Consider the following 25,654-nt stretch of genomic DNA (forward strand, 5'->3'; position numbering starts at 1 on the left):
GCCCGGTAGTTTAGAATCTAAACTTTATATGTCATGGGGAACCATTATTCTCTTCGCTTGGGCAAACAGCTCATTCCATGTATGGTAGCAAAATGTTAATCACGAAATTACCCAATTGACCAGTATAATTAAACCCCAAATTCAGTTGATGGCAATCATTTATCTACTAAAATGATTTAAGAAGTATCCAAGAACGAAGATAAAATGGAGTAGGAGTTCTATTTTGAAACAGGTATTTTAAGAATTAAAAAAAAACATATTGGGAATGATGGTAAAGTATTTAATCAAATTAAAAGTGCTGATACGAGAAAAGGTTTATAGTTTAGCTATCATTTTCTGATGTTTCTCTTCCCGCTTTTTCAATTAATATGTTTACTGTCGTTGGAAGATATCTGAGGCACAGCAATGCAATTAACCAAAATAATGTGAATTTGGACATCAGTATACAATCATTAAAAGCATTCACATTCATACGTTCAAATGAAGCAATCAAGTGAGGTGCAGGGTGTCCTAATGGACTCCTTTCTCCAGCAGAATTAAGATTACAAAGCTCATCCGTTAAGGAGCGTCCATGTCGCGGATTCCTTGCAAGAGCAACAAACCTAGGGCTTGCGAGGCGGCGAACTGCTGCTGTTACTGTTGCTGGGGCTCCTCCCTCTTAAAGGCCTGCAATTTTATGAAGCACCAGTATATCATAACCAACAACATAATAACAACAAACATAATTATCAGTCGTTTCTATATTCAGGTTGCAAAACCATCTGCAAAGTGTCTTGTAGCTCTGGAGCTTAGCTTTCTCCAAATGTAAGGAAAAAACCACCATATGAATGACTAACTAAAGCAAGAATCCAAAACAATAGCAAGAGATTACACGGAACTCACCTTCTCTTAGGACTGCGACTCTTTGAAATCTTGCGGGGTCCCTAAAACAATAAGCAAATTATATCCACATCAAACATAATTGTTGACCCAAGGGAAAAAACAAACAATCTATCAGGTAAGTTTGTTAAATTAGAGGCCCAACCAAACACAGACCTTGCGAGGACTGGGAGAAGAAGAGTAGGATGATGACCTCCCACGTCTTGCAGCTGGACCCCTTCCCCTATACATGAAGCATTCACAAATAAGTTTTGCTTGTTCATATAAACAAGAAATGACATTCTTTCAGAAATTTAATAGTGTTATGTTCTTGATAATATGGTCATACAGATTAAATACACCCAAGAGAAAGAAACCAGGCATCTGAACATGCAATGTAAGAAGCGCCCAAAAGTATGTAAGTATAAAATGAGTAAGAGAGGCATAAAGGAAACCTACAGACCACACGTAATAGCAACAGACCCAGTTATTCAAAGACAGGACACAAAATTTGCTGTAATTAGACACTAGACATTTTAGTGATAAAGAAGATACAAATTTATGCATTACCGCCTAGGAGAGATGGATCTTGATCGTGACCGGATAGGCCTTCTAATAGGAGAACGGCTAGACCGACGACCAATCGGAGATCTTCTGGGTGGACTTCTAGCACGTCGTGGAGAACTACAAACAAAGACAAGGAGACAAAGATACCATGAACTAACACTGTCAATTATAAACGTACATTAGCTAACACAACCAAGCCATGTTTAAATAGTTCAGGCTACAGTTGACAATATTTTCAACATAAGAAGTACTGCAACTACTAACAAGAAAAACAATTGCCACCCATCATAGACAACAGTATTTCAACAGAAACTGATGGTATAAATCAAGTATTATATATATTTATCACACATACCTAAGCCACCAGAGAGGTTTAACAATTAAAAGAACCTCTTTGAAGTATGTAACATCAGGTTTATCCCCACAGGTGCAAACCACCATGAAGGGACTTTATATTTATGGAGCACAGGAGAAGATATTTTCATCAATTACTTCAACTATTCAAGTTTATGAAATCAAAATGCCAACTCACCGTCGCCTTGGTGGAAGGGGAGAACGTCTTCGAACAGGACTGCCACGAATTCTTCTGGGAGAGCCCCTGCTGAAGATTTAATCAGTAAAGGTACACATCAAAATTCCAAGATTTCAAGAGGAAATGTGAAATACCCAACCTAGGAGGTGTCCGATGACGTCTTAGTGGAGGTGATGGTGAACGGCGTCTCATGGGAGATGCAGGCCTCCTCCTCTGGGGAGGTGGACTGCCGCGCCTAAAAGGAGAATTTGCTCGACGGCGAACTGGAGAATCTGGCCCACGTCTAGGAGATCCTCTTCGTCCTATAGGAGACCTCCGAGGTGGAGAGGCAGGTTTTCGACGAGGAGATACTGAATATATCAAAGTACACCAGATTAAACAACGCATCATACAGACAATGAACAATTCCTAATATAACATGATATCATACAGTCTTGTTGCCGTTTTGGTCCATCTTTCTCCACATCAACAGGGGCATTATCAGTTCTTGGAGCATCTCTTCTTGAGGAAGTTGCAGCAGCCCTTGGAGGTGAGGCAGCCTTCTTTCGCTCAGGTAGGGTAAACCTGGCATGAACTACTTTCCCATCAATCTGTGCCTGCATTAACACCAACAGAACATTTTAGTTAGTCCCCCATTTCAAAAATAAAAATGATTGGATGCAATCACCAAGAGAATGTATAAATCTTAAAACCATACACCATCCATGTGTAGTTGGGCTTTCTCAGCATCAATTCTAGTCTTGAACTCAACATAAGCAAACCCTTTGGGAAGATTAACCTGCAACAAATGAATTCTTATATTAGAAAGAAAGTAAGGGGGGGAGATCACATAAGCTGTACACCGTCTAAAGATATGGCACTTGTTAACTTACAACATGATCAATGGCCAACTGCACATGCAGAATTTCACCAAAATTACCTGAAAAAAGGATAAGCTAGTTTTTAGACAGTTTAGGATGTGAATTTTGCAATTATTTGTCTACTTTATGTATATGCAGGTGTTGCTAAGTCAAGTTTAAATGTGATTATTAGAAGAGGCCAACAGGAATGCTAAAGGGACGAAAAGTACACAAAAATGTGCAATGCAGTTCAACTGCGAAGCTGCGCGACCACGCAACCTGAAGCTACTGGCACGCAGCAAAGATGAAAGGTGTCAAATCCACTGGTCCTCTGTGTGCGCTAATGAGCCCAGCTGGGCGCCCACACGGCATAGGCATGCAGATCACCAAATCAAAAGGCAATTCCGGGATTTTGCATGAGACTCTATGCTATATGAGTTTGCAACTTGTCCCAGAGATAGGGCATCAAGAAAAAGACTAGGTTAGGAAGGAGAGAAGGAAAACACGGTACACTACTCAAATCCAAAACAGAAGTTGGGATTAAGAGTGTGGTTGCTATGTCTCTTTGTTCATCCCTGTTCTTAGTAAACTTACTCTACTCCATGGATAGTTTCTTTGAGGGTATTTGACAAACATGATGTATTGATGAATATGTTGGGATTTTAATTTACGTTCTAATGCTTGAACTTGTATGGGAGTTGAACTAAAATGCAAATTTATTCATTATCTTATTTATTCGAAAGAGGAATAACTTATGAAAATTGTTGCATATTCTTGTTTGGATTGAATCAATATATCTTTTCTAAGTAATCGAAAGAGCCTATTGACAATTATCGATTGAATCCTTAAGAATAATCCATAACTTCCTTAAGAATAATCCAGAACATGTTCACTAGGGTAAAGTTAGTTTCTTCTTAAACTTGAGATTTACTTGGAAGAGAAATCTAAATCTTATGAATACTCCAATCAACTATCAAATTCGAGAGAATATATAGAACTTTAGATGTGATCAGTGACATGATCGAATCCTTGCTATCATTTTGCACTTGTTTGGTTTTGTACCCCATCTTCTATTATTGCTATTAAGCATTGTAGTTACCAATTGTTTTAAGTAAAAAATAGTCTATAATCATGGTTAATAACCGCAACCAACTCTCTTCTTTGATCTCCTAAATAATAGTTAGCAAGATTTGATTGAATTATAATTTGTACCACTCCCTGTGGAGACGATCCTCATACTATACTATCTTTGACTAGTGAAACACTAAATCTATAGTGTGTTTGTACTCATCAATTAACTCGCAATAACAGGGTTAGACTAGAACGTATGACATATAACTGGCTAGGTAAACAGAATGAATAGCATCAATAAGCAAAAGCTTGGACCATTTCTATTCTTCGGTTTTAGACTCTTCACTTGGTGCATACCAAATACCAAACCGAATTTCAGTTGAGTTAGGTTCTTCTGTATGGACCTGATATAATGGGCTATTTACCCTGGACGGGTTGTTGGGTTATCAGTTGACATTTACAACCCTAGCTAAGAGTAAAATTTCTACAACTCTGGCAAATAAACTTCAGTGATCAAAAAGAAGTGCTGAACATACCAAATATTTCTTTCAAATGGTTTTCATTGACATTCCTACTGAGCTGATCCACATGAATCACACGTGACTCAGGTATAGGAGATACTTTCCTGCAATCAGATCCCAAGTGTTACACATAAAAAAAGTCCTACATGCAGTAACATTTTTGCATCATCAGAAGATATTGGTGTTAGTAACTATTTTTATCAACTTCATCCAAAATGGATAGGTTTTTTTCCCACTCCCCCAAAATTCATATTGCAAACAGAAAGACAATCAGATTCCAACAAAAGAAGGTCATGCATTTATTTTCTGACTGTAACATCAAATCATCAGACAACAAAGGCAGAAGGCGTGATGCATAGCTGAATGTTTCACCAACAGCACGCATGTCTATGTGAGTACTTGGGATGGAAAGGAACTGAAAGCATTCGAAATCATTTATTGAACAATTGTGGCCAGCTGTAATGCATTCTCCAAAAAAAATCTTGATGAATGCAAGCGAGTCCACATTCAAAATGGCTCATAATATTCCAACCCCCTTGTGTATGAGGAGAAAAACAAAGCCAAGAAAAAGAAAGGTATTCCCCCAAAAAAACAGAAATTTGGATGTTATTGGAAGAGGTTTTTGTAAGTAGTTATGCATGAATAAACCAAAGTCGGATCTCAGATTAAAAAACAAACAACATTACCTAGGAGGTGGAGAAGCTTTCTTAGACTCTGGTGGTGGTGGCGGAGAGCGGCCTCGCTTAGATACTCCAGCAGGGCTAACAAAACCATATTAACAACAAAAGAAAGGGTTTAGGATCATTCAGCAATAAGAAGACTGGAGAAGAACTTTAGCTATTTTTCCAGATTGAAAACTAATAGAACAGAAACATTTCAAGAAATTTTCATGCTAGTCCAACCTGTCTAAGCCCAATAACAAATAAACAAAAATACAAGACGACAAAAAAGAGGCCAATTCTTGTTTCCAATTTCTATTCCAGTAGTGCGCCCACCTCGACTATTCCACAAGCAAGTACCTGCTACCTCACCAAGACATGTATCGGGTGACTCTGCCTATCAATGCTTAGATATCTTGCTTAGACAGACGGCAAAAAACAAACAACCTTGCGTCTTTTGTCTCCGATGGATTTGAACCTTGGTCTCCAAGGTTTTCGCCCACTTCGGGACCACTATGCTAAACCCTTGGGTGTTGTGTTTCCAACTCTATTTTATATAGTCTCGTGGAGTTAAAATCAGTTTCTTGTTGTCTAAATGGAAGAAAAGCAAAACCAATGCAACCAATGCTCTAGTTTTGCTACTTGCATGTTGTGACAACTTAAGAAAAGCAGCAGGAAATGCCATAAATTATCAAATATAAACTATCTGCACTTGCAGAAGCGAATAATAGCAGAGAATTAGTTCACATGGCCCAGGAAATAGAGGACACAGCTTAACACTCTTCAAACAGTGGAACAATACAGATCAACTATGAATTACATAGCAAAACTAGCCTCTTGACCTATATAATGTTTGAAATGCAAAACTACAGAATATATATCCATTTTATATCTAACCAGCCAACAATCAGAACTCAGATTCAGCAACAACAAAAGCAACTAGCAATTTTAATGCGACTCCGTGCTACTCTGTGCCCAACTCTACTTCAACCATAACACTTTTCGATGTCATAAACCTTGCGAATCTAACATAATTCAAGCAGCCATATGCACATTAACCAACAGCAGCAACTACTTCACCTCAATTCAAAGAAGTTAAACATATTTGGGCTCATTTCATTCAGTACTCTATAGTTTGTAAGTTAACTCTCCGACATTAGACATTCTGCTAGCATACAAATCTCAAAACAACCAATATCACGTTATAACATGAAAATAAGCGGGAAAAGACTATAAAAATGCATTATGCAACTAATACACATTTGAAAGAGAGTATAAACCTTTTTCGCTGAGAAGGAGGGAGACGACTAGGGCTGCGAGAACTTGCACTGCGGGAAGCAGAGGAAGATGAAGAAATTGATCTGGAGCGGGATCTAGATCGAGATGGAGAACGCGAACTTGAGGAGCGAGAGTTTGAAGGAGTGTAAGAGCGAGACCGGGAACGGGAACGAGAACGAGAAGACGAGCCTGAAGGTGAAGCCGCACGGCCTCGACCTGGTTTCGCCATTGGCAACAGCTTACTCCGAAACCCCAGTGATAAACCCTAACAACAGAGAGCTGTCGATGGAGTACATTTGGGCAAAAAGGTTATCAGCTTCTAGCCCCGAAAAATAAAATGGGCCGAAGTGGGCTGTATCATATTCACTACTATTTACGGGTCGTTTGGTAGAGTGTTAATTAAGATAGTATATATAGTATATCAGTAATGTTCGGATTAATAATGTTTAGATTATATTTTTGTTTATTATTTGATGTGATATACTAAGGGCAATTTTGTTTTTAATCATGTTTATTTATGTATTAGTAGTTTTTATATAACTAATATGATAGTTTGCTATTGTTTAATTACACACCCTATAATACTGAACAAAATTTATAACATGGATTAATAAATGGTGTGCAAAAATCTAATTGACCGATAGATCGAACCGAGAAAAGTGCTATTGGTTTATTGTTATTGGGTTGTTGGGTTAACGGTTTCTTAATGGTTTTATAATAAAAAAAAATCGGGTTATCGGTTCGGTATTGGTTTTCAATATTGGATTATTGGGTAAACCGATAACCCATTAAGAGTTAAGATTATAGTAATTTACTACTTTTACATATACATACATATTAGTAAATATTAATCTTAATATCTTGATAGTTATGTCTTTGACATTTAGCCCTCAATTCACACTTCTTTGTGGCTTTGAGTTCACAACTTTACATTATACAACTCATCAAAACCTAAAGTAAGAACCATATTCCTCTTGATTTCTCTTTGTCTTACACATGTATAGTTCTTTTCGTGTTTGTTATTATTATTTCTATTTTACGAGCTTTTGTAAAGTTACATTATTGTCTTGTCTTGTCGTTTCAAATTTATTAGAGAAGCCATATATTTGTTTTATAAGCATTTTCTTATTGGTTAAACCGAAAACCAAACTATTAAGGATCAAAATTGATAAATCGAAAACCAATAAAAAATTATCTTATTAGTTTAGCGTATTTAAAAACCGATAAACCGAACCGATAATACATAAAATCGAACCGACCGATGCACACCCCTAGATTAATTATGCATAAACTGAAAACCATACTAAGTAAAGAATTATTAAATAATAAATGACTAGTATATATATATATATTTCCTAGTACATTCTACCATTTTGATTTTCTAATTCTAGTTTGTACACATTTAGACAAATTATTTATTTGCATTTGGACTAATACCACGAGATACTTGTTATCTTTAATTATGTTGCGCATATCTCAATTAATAATTATTAACTATATTCATTAAGATTTGGATAGGTAGAAAGATATCCCCTGGTATTTTGTCTTTGCTAGAATTTGAACTCGAAACTTCAAGTAAGATTAACAATACAGTCCAAGTGTTGTATAAAACAAGTAATATAAAGTCAAAAGTTTGAGATAGTTGAGACATTTCTTGAGGAAATGACATCCTAAAAAGGATGTAATTTGAGCTATAGGAAATCATTACTTAATGCCAGCCACTACACAGCAAATTATGGCTCACAACAAAGATCAGCACACCAGCCCTTATATATACATTGTCTGAGTTCCTTAATGTGGATTATGACATACAGATATAATCAAAGCAGGGGCAGCAACAAGAGACAATGGCTCGAATGATGTTCCTTACTCTGGTTGAGCGAAATTGAACAAGGTCTAACACCACGCGGACTTTTGCCTTATAACAGATGAAGTAGTATAATCAAAGCAGGGGCAGCAAAATATGCACGAATGCTTAGGCTTCTATCTGCGTCGAATCAAAACTCCTTGAAAAAAAGTGCTCCCCACTAAGCAAGATTGAGGAAGGTCTACCATCAAACAAATTTCTCCTCTAACAGATACAGAGCTGTACATGTATATTTCTCGTAGAAAAGTTCCAATATCCACTCAAACGTAGAGTTGCTGATAATCGATCATGACAGCTTGTCAATATTGATTGATTGAGTTGGAAGACTCCCAGACTGAATATCAAGCCATTTGCTTGCAATACCTTTAGTGGCCAGATAGTGAAGTACGTCCATCACATCGTTCAAACTATTAATGAACACCTTAACTCAACCAATCTCTGCTCTTTTCAAAGCCTGGAAAGTATGTTGTCCATGTCCAAAAAGACGTATCATCTAAAAGGTGACTAGAAACATCATGTCAATGTGACCAAGTGTCCATTTCTTTGAGAAAACTGAACAGAGGCAGCACGGATAATTTCAATGAGATGCTCATCCAATGCATCAAACTCGCTTGAGTTACGTAGATGATGATACATAGGGGATAGATACTCAGCTGCAACTTCAACTAGCTTCCATTGATTGAGGTTAGCAGCCATCTGGATAATTTTTATAGACAAGTACTGACAGGAATCCAAAATGGATACAATCAGTCTAAAACATTTTTCATGCAAGTCTTCTAAGAGCCAAAATTGAGCAAGCGAACATAGTTCTACATAGGGCTCAAGTTCCCGTAGCTTTTCCTCCTTACTCAGATTATCCCATAGACAGCCAGATATTGGTGTAGGCAACTCACCAGAATAGAACCAGCTGACTAACTTAACCAAGGAATCCCAACAAACTGGCACCTTGATGGTCAGTGAATGGCTGAAACAAAACCAAAAAATGTAGTATCAGGTAAACATTAGGGAGGAAAAAGGAGAAAAATATGTAGCAACAGAAATAAAGTCCATAATGTAGTTATTTTTCTTTTGGGTAACATTCTACCTTCAGAAAAAAAAAACTACTTCTAAACTTGAGAAAACGGAATCGGCTGGCACTTAGTAGAACTAGGTTCAGTAAAAATATCAAACCCAGCATATGCACCAACAGGAGAAAATATTGTCTCAACAATCCATAATCATTTCTAGTCAAAAATTTCTTCAGAGCTACAATCATATACTACACAGCCTTTAGCCAAATGATACCTCAGCTGATTCTGCATGTGGTTAATCTGAACGTGTACATGGGGGAAATTTTGGACAGAAAAAAGTATGGTCATAAATTGATTTCATACAACCCAAGTCAATATATAGGAAGGAATAATCAGTCATAAGCATATAATGTAGGAAAGCAGGAGACTGGGAGGGGCACAAGAGTTGAGAGCTATGGTCATAAATTAACATAATCTTCTGAGCAACCAGTATACAAAAAAAGATATCTTGAGAGATGTAGAACGCTTGCATTTAAACTGCTAAGAGGTCACAAATTCATATTGATCAAGCTATTAAAGTCCCTGTACAACCATGAAAAATCCTACGCATTAGCAATCCATCCAACTGTGGAGTAAACCAAGTTATAACTATGAATCCACATAATGTTAAAGCAACCTATTTGGAATACCTTTCTTGCATTCCTGACTGGAATAGAGCCCGTAAGTATTCACAACTTGGCCACAGTATAACTTTGTGAACATGCAGGTGTAAAACAGATATGGAGCACGAACTGCAGTCCTGATTACTTGGTCCCGAAGTTTCAGCCTCCAAAATAATGTCCCTGATTTGCAAGCGAAAAAGGGCAAAAATTGTCATATCTTAGTCTATACAAAAAGTGTAAATTAAGATACAAAACACATATTGCTAGAAGTTATAACACCTTCAGGTGTCTCTACATAGCTAACACAGTAGAGAAGTCAATGAAAATTCCAACAGCTCATATCATGAAGTGTTTAGTATTTATCTATAAACATACTTCACACATCAAGGATAGATTCAAATGTTATCCATTAATGAAGTCTACAGGCTGTTGGCCAGCGATCAGCCTCATGCTAAATAAACTATTATATCTAGATAAAGCTAAAGCAACTCCGTACATCCACCACAACATAAAAATGAGTTCTGGAAGAGAATTTAAGCCAAAAAGACACAAATGAAGTCTCTAAGTCTAACACGACATACAAATACCCAAAATGAATAGTGAAAAAAGGATTCATACGAAAAATTACGTCCAGCTGGCTCAAGAGCAGAGGTAAAGTCAAAGCTTGGGAATGGAGTTCCCCATTTCGGATTGCTTCCACAAAGCAATTGTACTAGAGATTGCAAATTGCAATGTTTGGCTAAAATTTTCAACTTCTTCACAAGGTCTTCTCCTGCTTCAAAGGATCCCGAATAAATATACTCTAATAACTTTGTCAGTGACTGGCAACCAACATGAGCAGAGAGGCGAACTTTGGTGATTAACCTATTGCATGAATCTGAATCCTGCTTATAAGAAGAATCAAATACTTTCTCTTTAAGCAATTCTTCAGGAGGTAACAGTGATGGGCATCTAACCAGAAGAATAACACCATGGACACGCACAGGTTCCTGATTTTTAATTATAAGTTCCACATCAGAATGCTCATTGTCAGTAAGGAGTTCCCGAAATTCTCTCCCAAACTTACTTGGAAACCCATATAATCCAAGATGGCGAAGAATATAAGCAGCGTACCATCGTGGTCCGGAGTAAGAATTGTTTATGCAGATCTCCTGGAGATCTCTTATAAAAGCAGCTCGCAATTCCATCTGATTCTGAAAGATGCCACAGCGATCTTCCGCATTTATCAATTCAGCAAGAGCCACAAGTCCAAAAAGTAAAAGCATATCTTCACCTTCCCAATCTTCTGAAGAAGGCCAGCAACAAGTCCTTCCACTGAAATGGCTTTGCACATGAGGAGCCACACTAGATCTATTTAGGTGAACAGGATTGTCAAACCACCAACTAATGAAGCTCGACAGAATGTTTATTCCTCCATGCTGAATTACATGCTTCTGATATTTTGGCAGAGCTGAATAACATGCCAGACTTGTCAAGCTTATGACAAGTCTAAAATTACTTGGTATTTCAAACTTGTTTCCAGAAGATGCGGCTTTCAAACTATCCAGTAAATATCCCACATAGTCTTTTCCCTTCAGTGCCAGAACTTCAGATAGGATGAATCTTGCTTTGGAAGAAATGTACTTGCTGGGAGAATAAATCATCATAAGGACTGCTCTAGATGCTGGTTCACTCTCTGATGAATGACAAGCATTCCCTTGAGAAATTTGGCGAGAGGTGAGGATAGACTCCACGAAGGCCATGCTTTCAAAGACAAAAACAAACAGAAGCACATGCAGAGTGATTAGGGAAAATGTCTCATGTCAATACACTCGCTAGGAGTTTCTACATTTTTGCATGCTGTAAACAAAATAACTTTATATATATACCCACACATACACATATACATGTATGTAATATGTATGCGTGTATGTGGTGTGTACACACATATACATGTATGTAATATGTATCTGTGTATGTGGTGTGTGTATGTGTATACATATATAGATAAATTTGGAGAAAATTGAAATTGTACCAAGATTTTCGGTTCGATTACCATGCACAAACAACGAGAACATTAAACACAGTCTCATTTCCATGCATCTTGGGGAAGAAATCTTCCATACAATTTGCTGTGAGGCATCCGAGGATATCCCAAACATATGGTCTCAGTGGAAGAAGAACATCAGTATCAAAGACCTCTTCTAACTTGATGATCTGTTCTTGCAGAGATAAGCTATGTAGAGGCTGCTGAGTTGTGTCAGAATTTCCTATGATAAGTCTAAGAAGAACCCTATCAACTCCTGCCTTCCAAAAATAGAAGTGGTGGTCCCCTTCCCAATGAGTGATCAGAGCTAAACGGCATGCCTCGACTAGTATGGACATTTGGTCCTTAGCAAGCTTTCCAGCATCCAAACTCCACTTACTCATTAAGGTAATAATGGCTTTCACAATGGGCTCACAAGACAATTTAATAATTTTTGAACATCCTTGTTCACTTGTCTGAGCAATTAAAATATATCAATGTAAGCGACAGAAAAAAACTTGAGCTCCTAAAGAGGATAAAGGATAACAGTTCAGTATCAATTGCTACCATTAAACATTGAGCAAGTCTTAATCCCTCTATCTGGACGGAATACGGGTTTGAACTGTCCAAACTGTCCACCATAATTTTTACAAGACCTTCTCCATCCTCCAAAAGCTTATTAGTTCCATTGCCACATAGAGCTGCAACCCAAAGTAAGAATGCAATATCATGAGTCTAAGCCACAGAGAGGAGAAAGGTAAGAAATTTGCAGGAAATATGAATACCTAAAGCAGAAAATAGCTGCATAACAGCAATTTTGATGGAGCAGTCAGGGTTGAGCTTGACAGTATCTAAGATACTAAACAATTTCTTATCAGTCCAAACATGAAATCGAGAAGGAGGCCAACGCCACAAAATTTTACTTAGTAGAGAAGCCATCTCTTGAAAATACTCAGTTGCCTTATTTTCAGTGGAGTATCCTTTTACATTCTCAACTAGATCACCAACCACATTTGTGGTTTTTAAGATCTCCCAGACCTTTTTCTCTCTTTTAGAAGTCAGATTTGATAAAATCAAATTCAAGGCAGAGGCACAAGATATGGCTACTCGTAATTCCCGGAAACTTAACAAGGATGACAAAGGATGAATGAGATTGGAAAAGTGAGGCTGCAGCATTGAACTTGGTATCATGCGGATGATCTTAACAGCTACATCTGAGGCCAATCTCATTGTGGCTTCACGTTTTGATGCTAGAATACTTCCTACAGCTCCAACAATGTCACCAACTGATTCCTGATATGAAAATAAAATACCGGAGGTAGAACGTTATTCAAACAGGTTGATCCCCGCAAGAAACACACACAACTACAGGAAATAGTACCACTCAAGACTATACTGCCTTCCAAAAATAAAATAGTGAAATTGAAATACTTATGATATATGCTTTTAAAAGGAAAACAAGAGAAAATTAGTGAGAAGGAAAGTATTGGTAGAAGGTTCTTTTTTAAGTATCAGTATCTACAAGTTAAAATACTCACAACTATGAGCTTTTCATAGGAAGAAATCAACTATCTGGAATCTAATCTTTTGGTTTGGGTATAAGAGGTTGGGTATCTCAACCGGAGAATTAACATCAAAGCTTGCTGTTACAAAGGCAACCTAAATTCACCACTCTTTTTTGTAAATAGAGGTACATTTTTGGGTAGCAAGGTGGTCTGGATGCGCATAGTACGAGGCTAGGAGCTTAGTACACTGGGTGGGATTGCCCTTCAGTGTGATTTTCATCACATGGATCTATTATTCCAGTTCAATTTACTCAGGAAGGCTTAAGGCTCCCCAAAAATATCGTTTGCATAACAAAGGCAAAATAAAAAAGAGCATGAACATGACGCATCTCCAAGTTGCAGTTCATTTCTGTCTCTTGCATGTTCTTACCAACAGATAATAGGCGATCCAAATGACAAAAATACGAGATCAAGTGCTCTCCAAATTTATACAAGATTGGTAAGTGAAAGACGAATTACCTTCACAACTTGGTGTTGTAATGATTCAGCAGATATACTATCAAGAAATGCATCAACTGAACGAACCACAAGTCTTTGTATCTCAATATCAGAATAGTGCCACTTTTGACCCTTGCCATCGCAACATCTACAAGAAACAAGCAAATTAGTAAAAAATAGGATGTGTCATATTCGAATGATTGCTGCCCCAATAAAAACATGCACTTATTATGTCTTCAGTGTCCACTATTCATAGGAGCAAATGGTGTTTCAAGTATGGTCTTTGAGGAACACTGGATAGAGATTATAGGACTATTGCATATCAAGTGAAAATCATGAAAATGATGCTCACTCTGATTATCGACCCTCAATACCACTGTTATTCAACTCCCTGTTCTGGTGAAGTTAGTAGCTAAATCAGCACTGTCCATTCTTCAGATAAATGAAGCATAGCCATCAGTTACATCCAAAGGCAAATGGTATTTGTGAAAAATGTTAAGAGGATTCATATAAACAACCCTAACTACTTTGGTTTGAGAAGTGGTGATTGATTGAACAACTGATAGCAGTAATAACAGAGGATAATTAATTCTATAAAGAAAATGAAGAATAACTTTGATATGCTGTTAAAGTGTGGTAGAAAACAGGTTGCAATTTCCCCTTTGCCAATGCATCCAGACCTGTTTTTCCATTTTGTTCTTTCAATTGAATTCTCCAAGTAGTGGCAATAGGCTGCTGAACCCCTTTCGAATCTCTTTTTAAAAAAAAAGGTTCAGCAGCTCCAACAAGCACCTAGGGGCCACTGGATGAAGCAATATATGTGAGATTTTGTATCGAACGCATGGCGTAATTAGGACCCTTCAAATTCTGTTAGTTCTGTATACTTGGTGGATTGGTTAGCTTGGAACAACTCAATGTACCACATAATATGCTTACTATGCTTCAGAATTTAAATTCCTTTTAACTTCTTTACTACCACGATTTGTGTGTCTTCCAAACTTCGTTTATAGCCAAAAATTCCTTTAACTTCTTTACTACCACGATTTGTGTGTCTTCCAAACTTCGTTTATAGCCAAAATTGATTGCCCAAAAGACCGGCTCAACAATCTGCAGCTCAGTGCAACGTTTCTGTTAGTCAAACAAACATATCTTTACAATAACCAGTTGAAAACCACCTGGACAAGTACCATTATATATCATACTCGCTTCCGAGATCATTGTTCTGCCCTGTGACCCCTTACAGTGAGACATTTTGCAACAAGAGCTGACGAGAAATCCACACAGTGGCGGAGCCAGGAATTTGGCAAAGACTGTGCAACTTTCCATTCAGTTGCATTAAGGGAATGCAAAATTGTATGCACACTCATAATAGCTAGCATTTAACCTCATGTATACGACATAATTTTCCGACAAAGACTAAGGTGGCTCCGCCCATTTATGACCGAGAAATCTATTGTTCCAGCTTGGAAACTCAGAAGATACTGAACCCATACCTCAACCCTTATCCATTTAAATACCACACTTAGGTTTACCAACACATCTCGTGCAGTTGAACCAAAGCTCTAGGAGCTTCAATAAATCTCATAGAAACATCGGAGTCTCAATAGTTTTCAAAATTCCCCAATCTCGAATCAATCAATAAACCAAAAACCAACAAAAATCATCATCTACGCCTAATCAGGACCCAACACATTCCAATACTATACGAAATGCTGTAAGAGAAAAATTGTAAGAAAAATATATGAAGTTATGTTTACCTAGTGCCGAGATTGAGAGCATGATAAAGGCGTTGATGAAGAGTCAAGATGTGGCCATTAATACCACGACTGTTATCTGCAGCTTGCTTTGAAGAAGACGATGACCTCATTTCTGCAAACTCAAAAGCTTTTTCAATTTAGAAAAAAACACGCAATTTGTAGTTGTACTCGCTGCAGTCGGTTGTTGTGTAGCCGCCCAAATGCACTCTTTTTCCCTATGGGGGTGGGGTTCCGCCTTCGTATCGAAATCCGACTAAATTTAAATTAAATTTGTGCTTTTAACAAATATATTCTTTTCATTTTTAAGACCCGAATACTTTATTAACCTTGTTTAAGATGATTGTTATTCATTGTATAGTTAGTTTAAATATCATGTTTGTTTTAACAAGTCTCATTTTATGTGACAATCAATTTGATATGATTGCGTGTTACCTTAATATTTTCTTCTTATTTTTATTTTTATTTTTATCATACTAAAAGTAGTTTTACACCGTATACTATTTTATCTTGTAGGTTTATTATTCTAAAAAGATAAAAGGTTTAAATGTGTCATCGAACTTTGAGGAAAGCATTATCTATAACATCTGTTAAAAGTTTTGGTTCATCTATGTCATTTCTATTTGAGAAAAAGTTTATTCATGTCATCATTTATTAACTAGAAATAGTTTCGATTTTGCAAAATCATTTTTTACACGTGGTCAGTTGTAATTTGGTCCGTCATTAATTAAATCATTTTTTAAAAGATAAAAGTTCAAATATACCATCAAACTTTGAGAAAATGCTCATTTGTGTCATTCTTTAAATTTTAACTCATCAATATCATTTCAGTTAATAAATAGTGGCAGGGATGAGCATTTTCTCAAATGAAAATGACATAAATGCGCCAAACTTTTACATATGGCACAAATAAGTTTTTTCTTAAAGTTCGATGACATATTTCTTTTTTTTTCCTTCAAAAATAACAAATTTATCCAAATGCTATATAATTTAAAATAATAGTACAACACAATACGATACATTATAAAATAACGTGTAACGACTATTCAAAAAAGTGCAAGGTTGTCAAATGTATTTAGCGGGACTTGTAAATCCCATTTTCATATATAAATATACCATAAATAGTTATATGCAAGGAAAAATAGAGTACAATATAGTTTCCAAAATGTAAAAATGCTTATTTGAAATAATAAAACTATATAAAATAATTTTTTTTTTGCAACATCAAGTGCCTGTAGTTTAGTGCTGAGAATTCCACGTTGTGGCCGTGGAGACCTGAGCTCGAATCCCAGCAGCCACACATTCTAAAATTATTTTTGGTTTATGTTCCAATAATTTCCAATTAAATTGGGCTTTAAAGGAGTAGCCTTTTTTCACCAACAGCAAAAGAAGGCCCAATCTAATACCTTGTTTAGTGTTAGCATTAATAGCCACAATAGTTTTTCTTAAGTGGGCGTCTTGATCATGTTTTACTGTGAAATTTCGGGAAAAAGAAATAGTAATAAAATTGGCTAGAGTTCAATTCCAAAAAAAAGTAGAAAATTTCATGGACAAGTGCCTCCTAAAAAAGTTTTATCATATCGAGTGACATCAATCGTTCTTTAATTTGATCTCATGAAATTTAAGTCTCATATTCCGTTCATGAGATTTGAAATTCTAGCAAATTTTTAGCATCATTAACCATTTTTTGACTTTGAACTTGATAAATCATTTTTTAAGTTCACTTGTCAATCCTTTGAATTCTAAAAATATTTGCTAGAGTTATTCTGTGTTTTAATTAAATATTTGTGTCTAAAAATATTTTCTTTTACAACTGATTAAATGTTAGTAGTAGTTTTAAAAAGTAATGACTAATATTTAGAAAAAATACCTAAATACACAACTTATCTTACCATCTTTTCTAAAACTTTCCACCATTTGAAAAAATTACAAAAGTCTTTGCTCGCTCTTATTTTCGGATACATCACTTTACGCGATATATCGAAACATACGTGATGTATCGGGAAGTTGAGTGATGTATCCGAAATTGAGACGCCATGTATCGGGACATTGAGGAATGTATCTGAAATTGTGACACCATGTACCGGGATGTTTTGGGATGTATCCGAATACCACCAAATTTAAGAGATTTTTATAATATGAAAAAAGCGTAGAAATAAGATGTAATTAACTCTTATTACTATGAGATTTGCGTAAAATTCTCTAATATTTAATAACATAGGTTAAAAGTGATTATTTATTAACTTTTTCTCACAGTATTTTATTGGGTGATTATTTCTTAACTTTGTCCCTCCTATTCTCTCTATTCTACTAAAAGTAGGGGGGGTGGGGGTTATGAATCACTATTCATAATCAAATTAAATGATTAGTAAGACTTTCCTCAATAATTATTCAACTGAATTAAATTGAACACTGACTTTTCAATTTTTATAGTTGTGATGTTTTGTTTTTTTACTTTTGAAAATTGATAGTCTATTGAAAAACCTCAATCGCTACTTTTTTTCTTAAAACCTTTAAGTTGAGAAAGTAGAAAAAAAACTTCTTATGAAATCATAAATTGTTAGGTTAGGTGGATAGGCTAGGACCAACTAATATCTATATCCAACTAATATAATTAAATTTCTCTACAATGTTTTTATTTGTTATATAAATTAATTATTAAGTATGTATCTATAATATAATCTAATATTTNGATCATTTATTAACTTTTTCTCACAGTATTTTATTGGGTGATTATTTCTTAACTTTGTCCCTCCTATTCTCTCTATTCTACTAAAAGTAGGGGGGGTGGGGGTTATGAATCACTATTCATAATCAAATTAAATGATTAGTAAGACTTTCCTCAATAATTATTCAACTGAATTAAATTGAACACTGACTTTTCAGTTTTTATAGTTGTGATGTTTTGTTTTTTTACTTTTGAAAATTGATAGTCTATTGAAAAACCTCAATCACTACTTTTTTTCTTAAAACATTTAAGTTGAGAAAGTAGAAAAAAAACTTCTATGAAATCATAAATTGTTAGGTTAGGTGGATAGGCTAGGACCAACTAATATCTATATCCAACTAATATAATTAAATTTCTCTACAATGTTTTTATTTGTTATATAAATTAATTACTAAGTATGTATCTATAATATAATCTAATATTTAATATTATTTGATTATTATAAATAAAAATCATCAAAAAAGTAGTGGAATACAAAAAAAAATCTCCACTTCATCTTTTAATTTATCTCGTTTCACTTTCACAAGAATTTTGACGTCTCAATTTTCTCGCCTATTATAAAGATGCCTGACGGTATAACTTGGCAATATCAATATTAGTAACATATCAACATGAGTTGTGGTAAAGTGGTGACTGGTGAGACTATTTCACCCTTAACTAGAGATCTCGGATTCGAGCCCTGGGTATGAAAAAAAATCATGTTGGGAATGTCACTCTCAAATGGACCTTGTAGTATGTGATTTAAATTTTATCGGGACGGTAATATGGATTCCGATCACTAAATGAAAACCAAAAAAAAATATTAATATATGTTCAATTATTTGTATTTGGTCACTATTTGTCATATGGCCTCAAGAAAACAAAGCACAAAAAAGACGAAGTACAAGTGAAAAGTGGTCTTTTCCAACACTTTATAAGTCGCTATCCAAATGATGCTCTCAAGTTTAAAAATAAAGTTATAAAAGTGGCTAAGTTTGTACATAAATCTTTTTACTTGAAAAGTCTTGAATTCTTTCAAGTAAAAATAATTATTTAATTTGTTAAAATAGTTAAATATTTATAAATACTTTCTCTATTCTAATATGACAATATTTAATCAGTCATAAATACAAATTTTAATTTTTTAAAATTTATGATTTTAAATACGTTAATTATTGAGAATAGATTAATTTTATTTCAAATATAAAAATATATATTAAATTAGTCAAATATTAAAATAATTATTTATTTTCTTGTCATAAAAATATTTTTCTTATGACATGAGATAAGATGCAAGATTTACCTCGAAATTTGGAGAAATCTTGGATAGAGAGTAAAATTATTCCATAGCACGTTGATTTAAACTTATTATAATCAAATAAATAAATAACTAATGGCAGCACATGTCCTTTTATATTTTATTCATATTCAGACATTTCCAAGAACCATCCTCCTGTAATTATGCTATTTATCTGTTCTTTGTAGTTTTGTTTTTGGATTATCCCTTATTCTATCCTAAAATAATAAAAATAAAGTCACATCAATTTTTTTGGACTAAATATCCACATTTCAACTCCCAGTTGGTCAAACATACTAACCTAGAACCCCACTATATTATCAATGTAGTTTATCCCATAGTTTGATTTTGATATGTGATTGATCATATCCACATATACTATTAATAAAATTATTGTATCGTGAATGACTTAACATTTTAGAATCTTTCTTAATCATATTATTACTTGTATGGGTGCATGCAAAAAAAAAAAAACATTTTTTTGTCTCAATTTTTAAGAATGTGATCTTATTTATTTTTTATTTTTTATTGAGGTCTGACCTGCTTATATTTTCTTGCATTTGATTCTATCTGTCTATTATTAATTGTCGTTCTTTATTTTAATTTTCTTTTTTAAAGACTCTACTATATAAAAAAACTTCAACGATAAAATTAAATACGAGGATAACATTTCTTTAATACAACACTTTATATCATAAGTTGAGGTAAAACGTACACATTATTGTGTCTATACTCTATATCTTGTATAAGTTAGTGAAGCCTTGAAAAACTAGCCTTTAATAGAAAAATCATTACATGCTAACGTTTTTCAACTATTTACTTAAACCACTAAGCTAGACTTTCATTATATAATTAATGAAATTTATTCATATTTTGATATGTGATTGATCATATCCACTTACTATTATCTTGTGACACTATTCAAATTAATTGAATCTTTCTTAATCATATTACTTGAAACTTATATGCATTACTTGTATGGGGGTATGCAAAAGAATTATAACATTTTTTTCTTGTCAAATTTTTAAGAATGCGATTTCACTTATATTTCTCTTTGTTGAGATTTAACTTGCTTATGTGGCCATACTCTATACCTTGTATAAGTTGGCAAAACATTGAAAAAAAACTGAGTCCTTATTAATTTATTTAATATAATTAATAGAAAAGTCATTACGTGCTAGTTAATATTTTTCAACTCTCCATTTGATCAAAACATTAAACTAGACCGCCCACTATAAAATTAATGTAATCTATACATATTTTGGTATGTAATTGATAATATCCAAATATTATTAATATTGTGATATAAATGATTCAAATTAATTGAATCTTTCTTAATTATACTAATCGAAACTTACATATATACATCACTTATACGGTATGTATGAAAAAAAATCAAACACTTTTTTTCTTATTTGAATTTTAAGATCCTACATATTATTGGGCTATTTGTCAAACACTAACTAATACTGTTTATTGTCAAATTACTTTTCTTTGGATTTTTCTTTTTGATGAACTATTTGCAAAGCACGTGTATTCTTGATAAGTTATTTTTCTTTCCTGATTCGATTTGTTAGAACTACACCTTTCGATGAATCACATAATTGTATAGAATTAGACTATCACGTTATTTATTTATTTATTTTAAAAAAAACTTTTTCATATATAAAAATTTCTATGATATATATATATATAAACTAAAATAAACATGAATAAAGGGTCATGTGAAACTTTAAAAAGGAAGCCCATGGTAAAAAAGTCATTGCATTGCGTGTTCGCTTAACCAACAAACATTTTTCAATTGATTGCTATCTTAATTGTATCACATATTTTTTCCCCTTTCCACTTCATTTTTTTTTATAAATATATTTCTTATTATACTCTAGTTGAGGGAGTTCATACATATGTAAAAATAAATTAAAATCCATCAAGCTAATAAATTTTAAATATGATGAAATGGTTATAAAATAAAATTCATATCTTTTGTCTTGATTTGGAGTCCGACATCAAAACGGACACTTTTTGAACCCTAAATATAAAAAAGAACCCTCTCAAAAAACACATATCAAAACGGATAGTTTGCTTATTTATGAGCGAATTGCAGTTATCATCTCTTTAACGCTATAATCTCTGTTAAGTTTAAATTCATCCAAACTAATATCATACAAATGAACGAATTATAATTCTTTAAAATTTGTGTAAATACGAAATGATTTATGCAACGAACTTGGTAGCATTACTAGTCTACTAGTATCACCATCACCACTACACTACACTACACTACACTACTATGCTATGCTTAGCTTCAACAAAACTCCACAATATTCACAACCCCCTCTCTAAACCCTAGCTAGCTTAGCTTTCTCTCTGAAACTCCATAGATTTGAAGCTGCTCGGGATTCTATACAAATGGTACCTCACCTTTCTTCTTTCAACTGCAGAATTTGATTTTACTACAAGTTTGTTTTTGGGTATTTTTTTTTCCACCAATTAAATCCATGGCTTCAGCTTGTATAAACAACGTCGGTGTGTCGCCGGAGAATTTTCTCGATTGTTCTCCGACCAAGTACAAGTCATACGGTTGGTTGAGTCCTAGAATCTCAACAGCTGTGGATAACCCAGAAGTAATATTAGATCCGGAAGTTTCCGTCAATGAAATGGTGGATTTCGAGTTTCGACTTGAAGATCCGGTGAATATGTTACCGGCGGATGAGCTTTTTTCTGATGGAAAATTGATGCCTCTGCAACTCCCGACGGTTCGTCCGGCGGCTGTGTCTACGTCTGCCGGTGTAAGGTCGCCGGAGACGCCGAAACTTCGTATGAGAAATAATGAGATTTCTCGTAAGGACCCGTATCTGTTTTCTCCGAAAGCTCCAAGGTGTTCTAGTCGATGGAGGGAGATTCTAGGGTTGAAGAAATTTCAAAATGACAAGCACGAAGCTCCAAAAAATTGCTCTAATGCTCACAAATCTCTGAAGAATTTCCTCAATCGCAGCTCGAAATCATCCACTGATGATTCGTCTCTTCACCTTCCGTTGCTCAATAAGGACTCTGATAACGAGTCCATATCAATTTCTAGTTCCCGGTTATCTCTTTCATCGTCTTCTTCTTCCGGCCATGAACACGATGATCTTCCTAGACTTTCTCTTGATTTTGATAAACCATGTACTCAAACCAGCCACAACAATCAAAACAGTAACCCTAATCCCCCTAGAATTCGATTAGTGAAACATAGAGCTTTATCATCGGAAAATCCAATCCCTACTCGTTTAGCTGGAAGCCCAGTAAACAGACAACCAACTGATTGTACAACTACCAGTACTCTACGGGGACTCTCTGTTGATGATAGTCCTCGCATGAATTCTTCAGGGAAGATAGTTTTCCACAACTTAGGAAGAAGCTCAAGTAGTCCAAGCAGCTTCAATGGTGGACCCAGATACAAACATGGAGGTGGGGTGGAAAGGTCCTATTCAGCTAACGTTCGTGTTACTACAGTTCTGAATGTTCCCGTTTGCAGCTCTCTTCGAGGTTCTTCAAAATCTGGGGTTTTTGGGTTTCCCCTGTTTTCATCTGGTGCTTTGAACAAGAAACACCATAGTAGCAGCAACACTGCAACAGGCCAAACAGAACGTAATCGATCGAATCAAAGAATGAAGTAAATGGTAATCAAATCCTCAATTATTTTTCTGGTTTCTATAAATCTTTTAGAAGATTATGTAAATATGCATGGAATTAATTAACTAATCTTGTTTACATGTTCTTGCTTCTTTGTTTAGCCAGCTCTGATCCATGTTGAATTCATTTTTCAATTAGTATTTTATAATGAATCGTTGAAAAGTTCCTTTGTATGTTTTTTTGGGTTTGATATTCATATTAGCGTTCAAGAATTCATGTAGAAAATGTCATATTTTCTAATTAAGAATGAAAAAATATTTATCACGACTACGATAACTTTTGGTTTAACTGAAAGCTATGGGATGAATTGTGTGATTGAATAACTTTTAGAAAAAGTAGAATAATTTATTTCTTTTTGTATAATGATGGTGTTGGGTTTGATTCAGTGCGAAAGCACGTGTTTCTGTTGCTTTGAGAAGTGTGGCATTTCTGCGTCGAGCAGTATAATAGGGCCATGCATCAGTTTTGGCATCTTTCTCTTCCCCTTTGCATCAACCCGCCCGCCCATATTTTTATTTTAAAAGTTTTAGAAAAATAATTTATTACTTAATTTTTTTAATTATTATTATTGATTATAGTAAATAATATTGAATAACTAATATATGTGTAAAGATGGATGTTAAGAGGTTTGTCCTAGTCCATATAAGGAGACTTTTGAAAATTTGGTCTCCTTAGATGATATCAGAGTCAAATCCATCTCTTTTCATTTAGAAGTGTTCACGCTCCAGTTAAGGTCTAGGTGTGCGGGAGAGTGTTAAGATATCTCACATCGATAGAGAGATGGAAATTTGGTCTATTTATATGGATTTGAACAAATCTCGCCACATGAACTAGCTTTTGAAATTTGAGTTAGACTCGGGTGTCATATCTTTACAAAGCGAACTACCAACTATTCCTTAGTGTCTCCCGAAATTAATGGCTCTCAGTTCTCACATTTCAATTTAATTTACTAATCACTTGGCTACATTTTTTGGTGCACTTCGCCCTCCTTTATTCGTATATTTTTTTTAATTATAAAATTGAACCAAAAAATATAAAATATTTGAGTTACTTATAAATTATGAATTAATGAACCAACTCTATTAGGAACTTGAAGACGACATTTCTTTCCAGAAAAAAAAAAAGGAAAAAATTATAATGAGAGATTTTGTTGTTATTTGGACTATTTAAGCTCGAAAATTTAACGGACCACTTCAAAGGTCATGAGAAACTCCTATAACGGACACCTATAACCATTTATCTATAAATCAGATGTTTGTTTAATGCTATAAAATGCTTGCTTGATACGGCAAATATATATATATAGAGATAAAAATAATTTTAAAGATGAATTATCGATTCTATTAATCCGTAGCGTACATACTAAATATATTTCAGTAATCAGAGTTCTTTTATTTGTTTGCATGATTGATGTTTTTTTTTTAATCATTATTGATTATTCATGTGATGTCTGTTATATATACGGTCCATTATGATAAATGATCACTGTATAAAATGTCTTGGCCAACGTACTTGCAACTGTGAAATAAATAGTGTGTTGGACCATTTGATTTTTTTCAAACTGCTTGTCGTTTGTGTACAATTAATTAACTGTCAACTCAAATAAATAGTCGCATCGTTTTTTAATTCGAGCCTTGAATATGATGTTTTTGAAACACGTTTCCCAGTGAGGAAAAGATACAGATGTTAAACATCAAGTGGAATAGAAAAATATGTCAGGAAAAAGACAGAGAGTATACTATAACCCTTTGGCTCGGGACTTTCATAATGGAGATTGCAAATTTGAAAGCCCTCACTTGTGATAGTAGGGAGTAGGCCGTTTGGATCGAGCTCGTCAATTTGTCTAGTACGATTTACCTTTTTTTTTTGGTGTGATTTGCAAGCTATTGCGTGCTTTGGTGGACGTAATTAAGAGGGTAAAAACAGCATAGTTATGGGGTGATAAATCAAGAATTATGATTAATCTGTGTGGTTAATAATCTTTACAAACCAACAAACACAAAATTTAAAGTTTGTGCAGTTCAAAGTCTCAGTTAGATAGCTACAGCTAGCGCGCCTTCATATGATTTTTTAAATTTATTTATGACCCTAATTGTTCAAGCCAGTTTTTGCGCATCTCAATTAATTTCACAGGATATTTGACATCTCCCATCAGTAACAGATACTTGCAGGTAACTCTGTCTATCAAAGAGTTTGAACCGGAGACCTCAGATTCTCAACTACTTCATTGTCTAATGTGGATGCACTTCATATGATTTTATGAATCTGCTTCTTTTGTTTTTTCCTATTTAATTTATTTTTATATAGTGACTACACACAATGAACTGAACTGTCTTTGGCTCTTTCTTG

General features: G+C 34.6%; 3 protein-coding genes across 6 annotated transcripts; 1 reads left to right on the forward strand and 2 right to left on the reverse strand.

Moving 5' to 3' along the window:
* Positions 1–530: 530 nt before the first annotated feature.
* On the reverse strand, positions 531–6,655 carry LOC125865165 (serine/arginine-rich splicing factor SR45-like). Its single transcript, XM_049545353.1, is given in 13 exon segments — positions 531–666; positions 883–923; positions 1,036–1,080; positions 1,083–1,102; positions 1,429–1,542; positions 1,958–2,023; positions 2,097–2,307; positions 2,388–2,553; positions 2,655–2,735; positions 2,830–2,876; positions 4,404–4,492; positions 5,075–5,149; positions 6,328–6,655. Coding segments are annotated over 12 exon segments (1,176 nt in total). The 5' UTR covers positions 6,555–6,655; the 3' UTR covers positions 531–666; positions 883–888.
* Positions 6,656–8,374: 1,719 nt separating this feature from the next.
* Positions 8,375–15,846, reverse strand: LOC125865032 (BTB/POZ domain-containing protein At1g04390). 3 transcript variants are annotated; one of them, XM_049545186.1, is made up of 8 exons: positions 15,630–15,845; positions 13,894–14,020; positions 12,655–13,162; positions 12,437–12,570; positions 11,900–12,345; positions 10,978–11,607; positions 9,892–10,044; positions 8,375–9,156 (listed from the first exon to the last, which is right to left on the reverse strand). In XM_049545186.1, exons 1-8 carry the CDS (start codon positions 15,737–15,739, stop codon positions 8,706–8,708), a joined length of 2,559 nt encoding a protein of 852 aa, XP_049401143.1. In that variant the 5' UTR covers positions 15,740–15,845; the 3' UTR covers positions 8,375–8,705. The 3 variants fall into 3 exon arrangements, with proteins under 3 accessions (XP_049401143.1, XP_049401141.1, XP_049401142.1); XM_049545184.1 differs by having other exon boundaries at positions 10,483–11,607; positions 15,630–15,844; XM_049545185.1 differs by having other exon boundaries at positions 8,918–9,156; positions 10,493–11,607; positions 15,630–15,846.
* A 6,058-nt stretch (positions 15,847–21,904) lies between these two features.
* On the forward strand, positions 21,905–23,476 carry LOC125866178 (uncharacterized). Of its 2 annotated transcripts, XM_049546485.1 has the most exons (2): positions 21,910–22,042; positions 22,139–23,476. In XM_049546485.1, exon 2 carries the CDS (start codon positions 22,288–22,290, stop codon positions 23,287–23,289), a length of 1,002 nt encoding a protein of 333 aa, XP_049402442.1. In that variant the 5' UTR covers positions 21,910–22,042; positions 22,139–22,287; the 3' UTR covers positions 23,290–23,476. The 2 variants fall into 2 exon arrangements, with proteins under 2 accessions (XP_049402441.1, XP_049402442.1); XM_049546484.1 differs by having other exon boundaries at positions 21,905–23,476.
* The last annotated feature ends 2,178 nt before the right edge of the window (positions 23,477–25,654 follow it).

The sequence above is a fragment of the Solanum stenotomum genome, chromosome 5, assembly GCF_019186545.1.
Source record: "Solanum stenotomum isolate F172 chromosome 5, ASM1918654v1, whole genome shotgun sequence".
Lineage (NCBI taxonomy): Eukaryota > Viridiplantae > Streptophyta > Magnoliopsida > Solanales > Solanaceae > Solanum > Solanum stenotomum.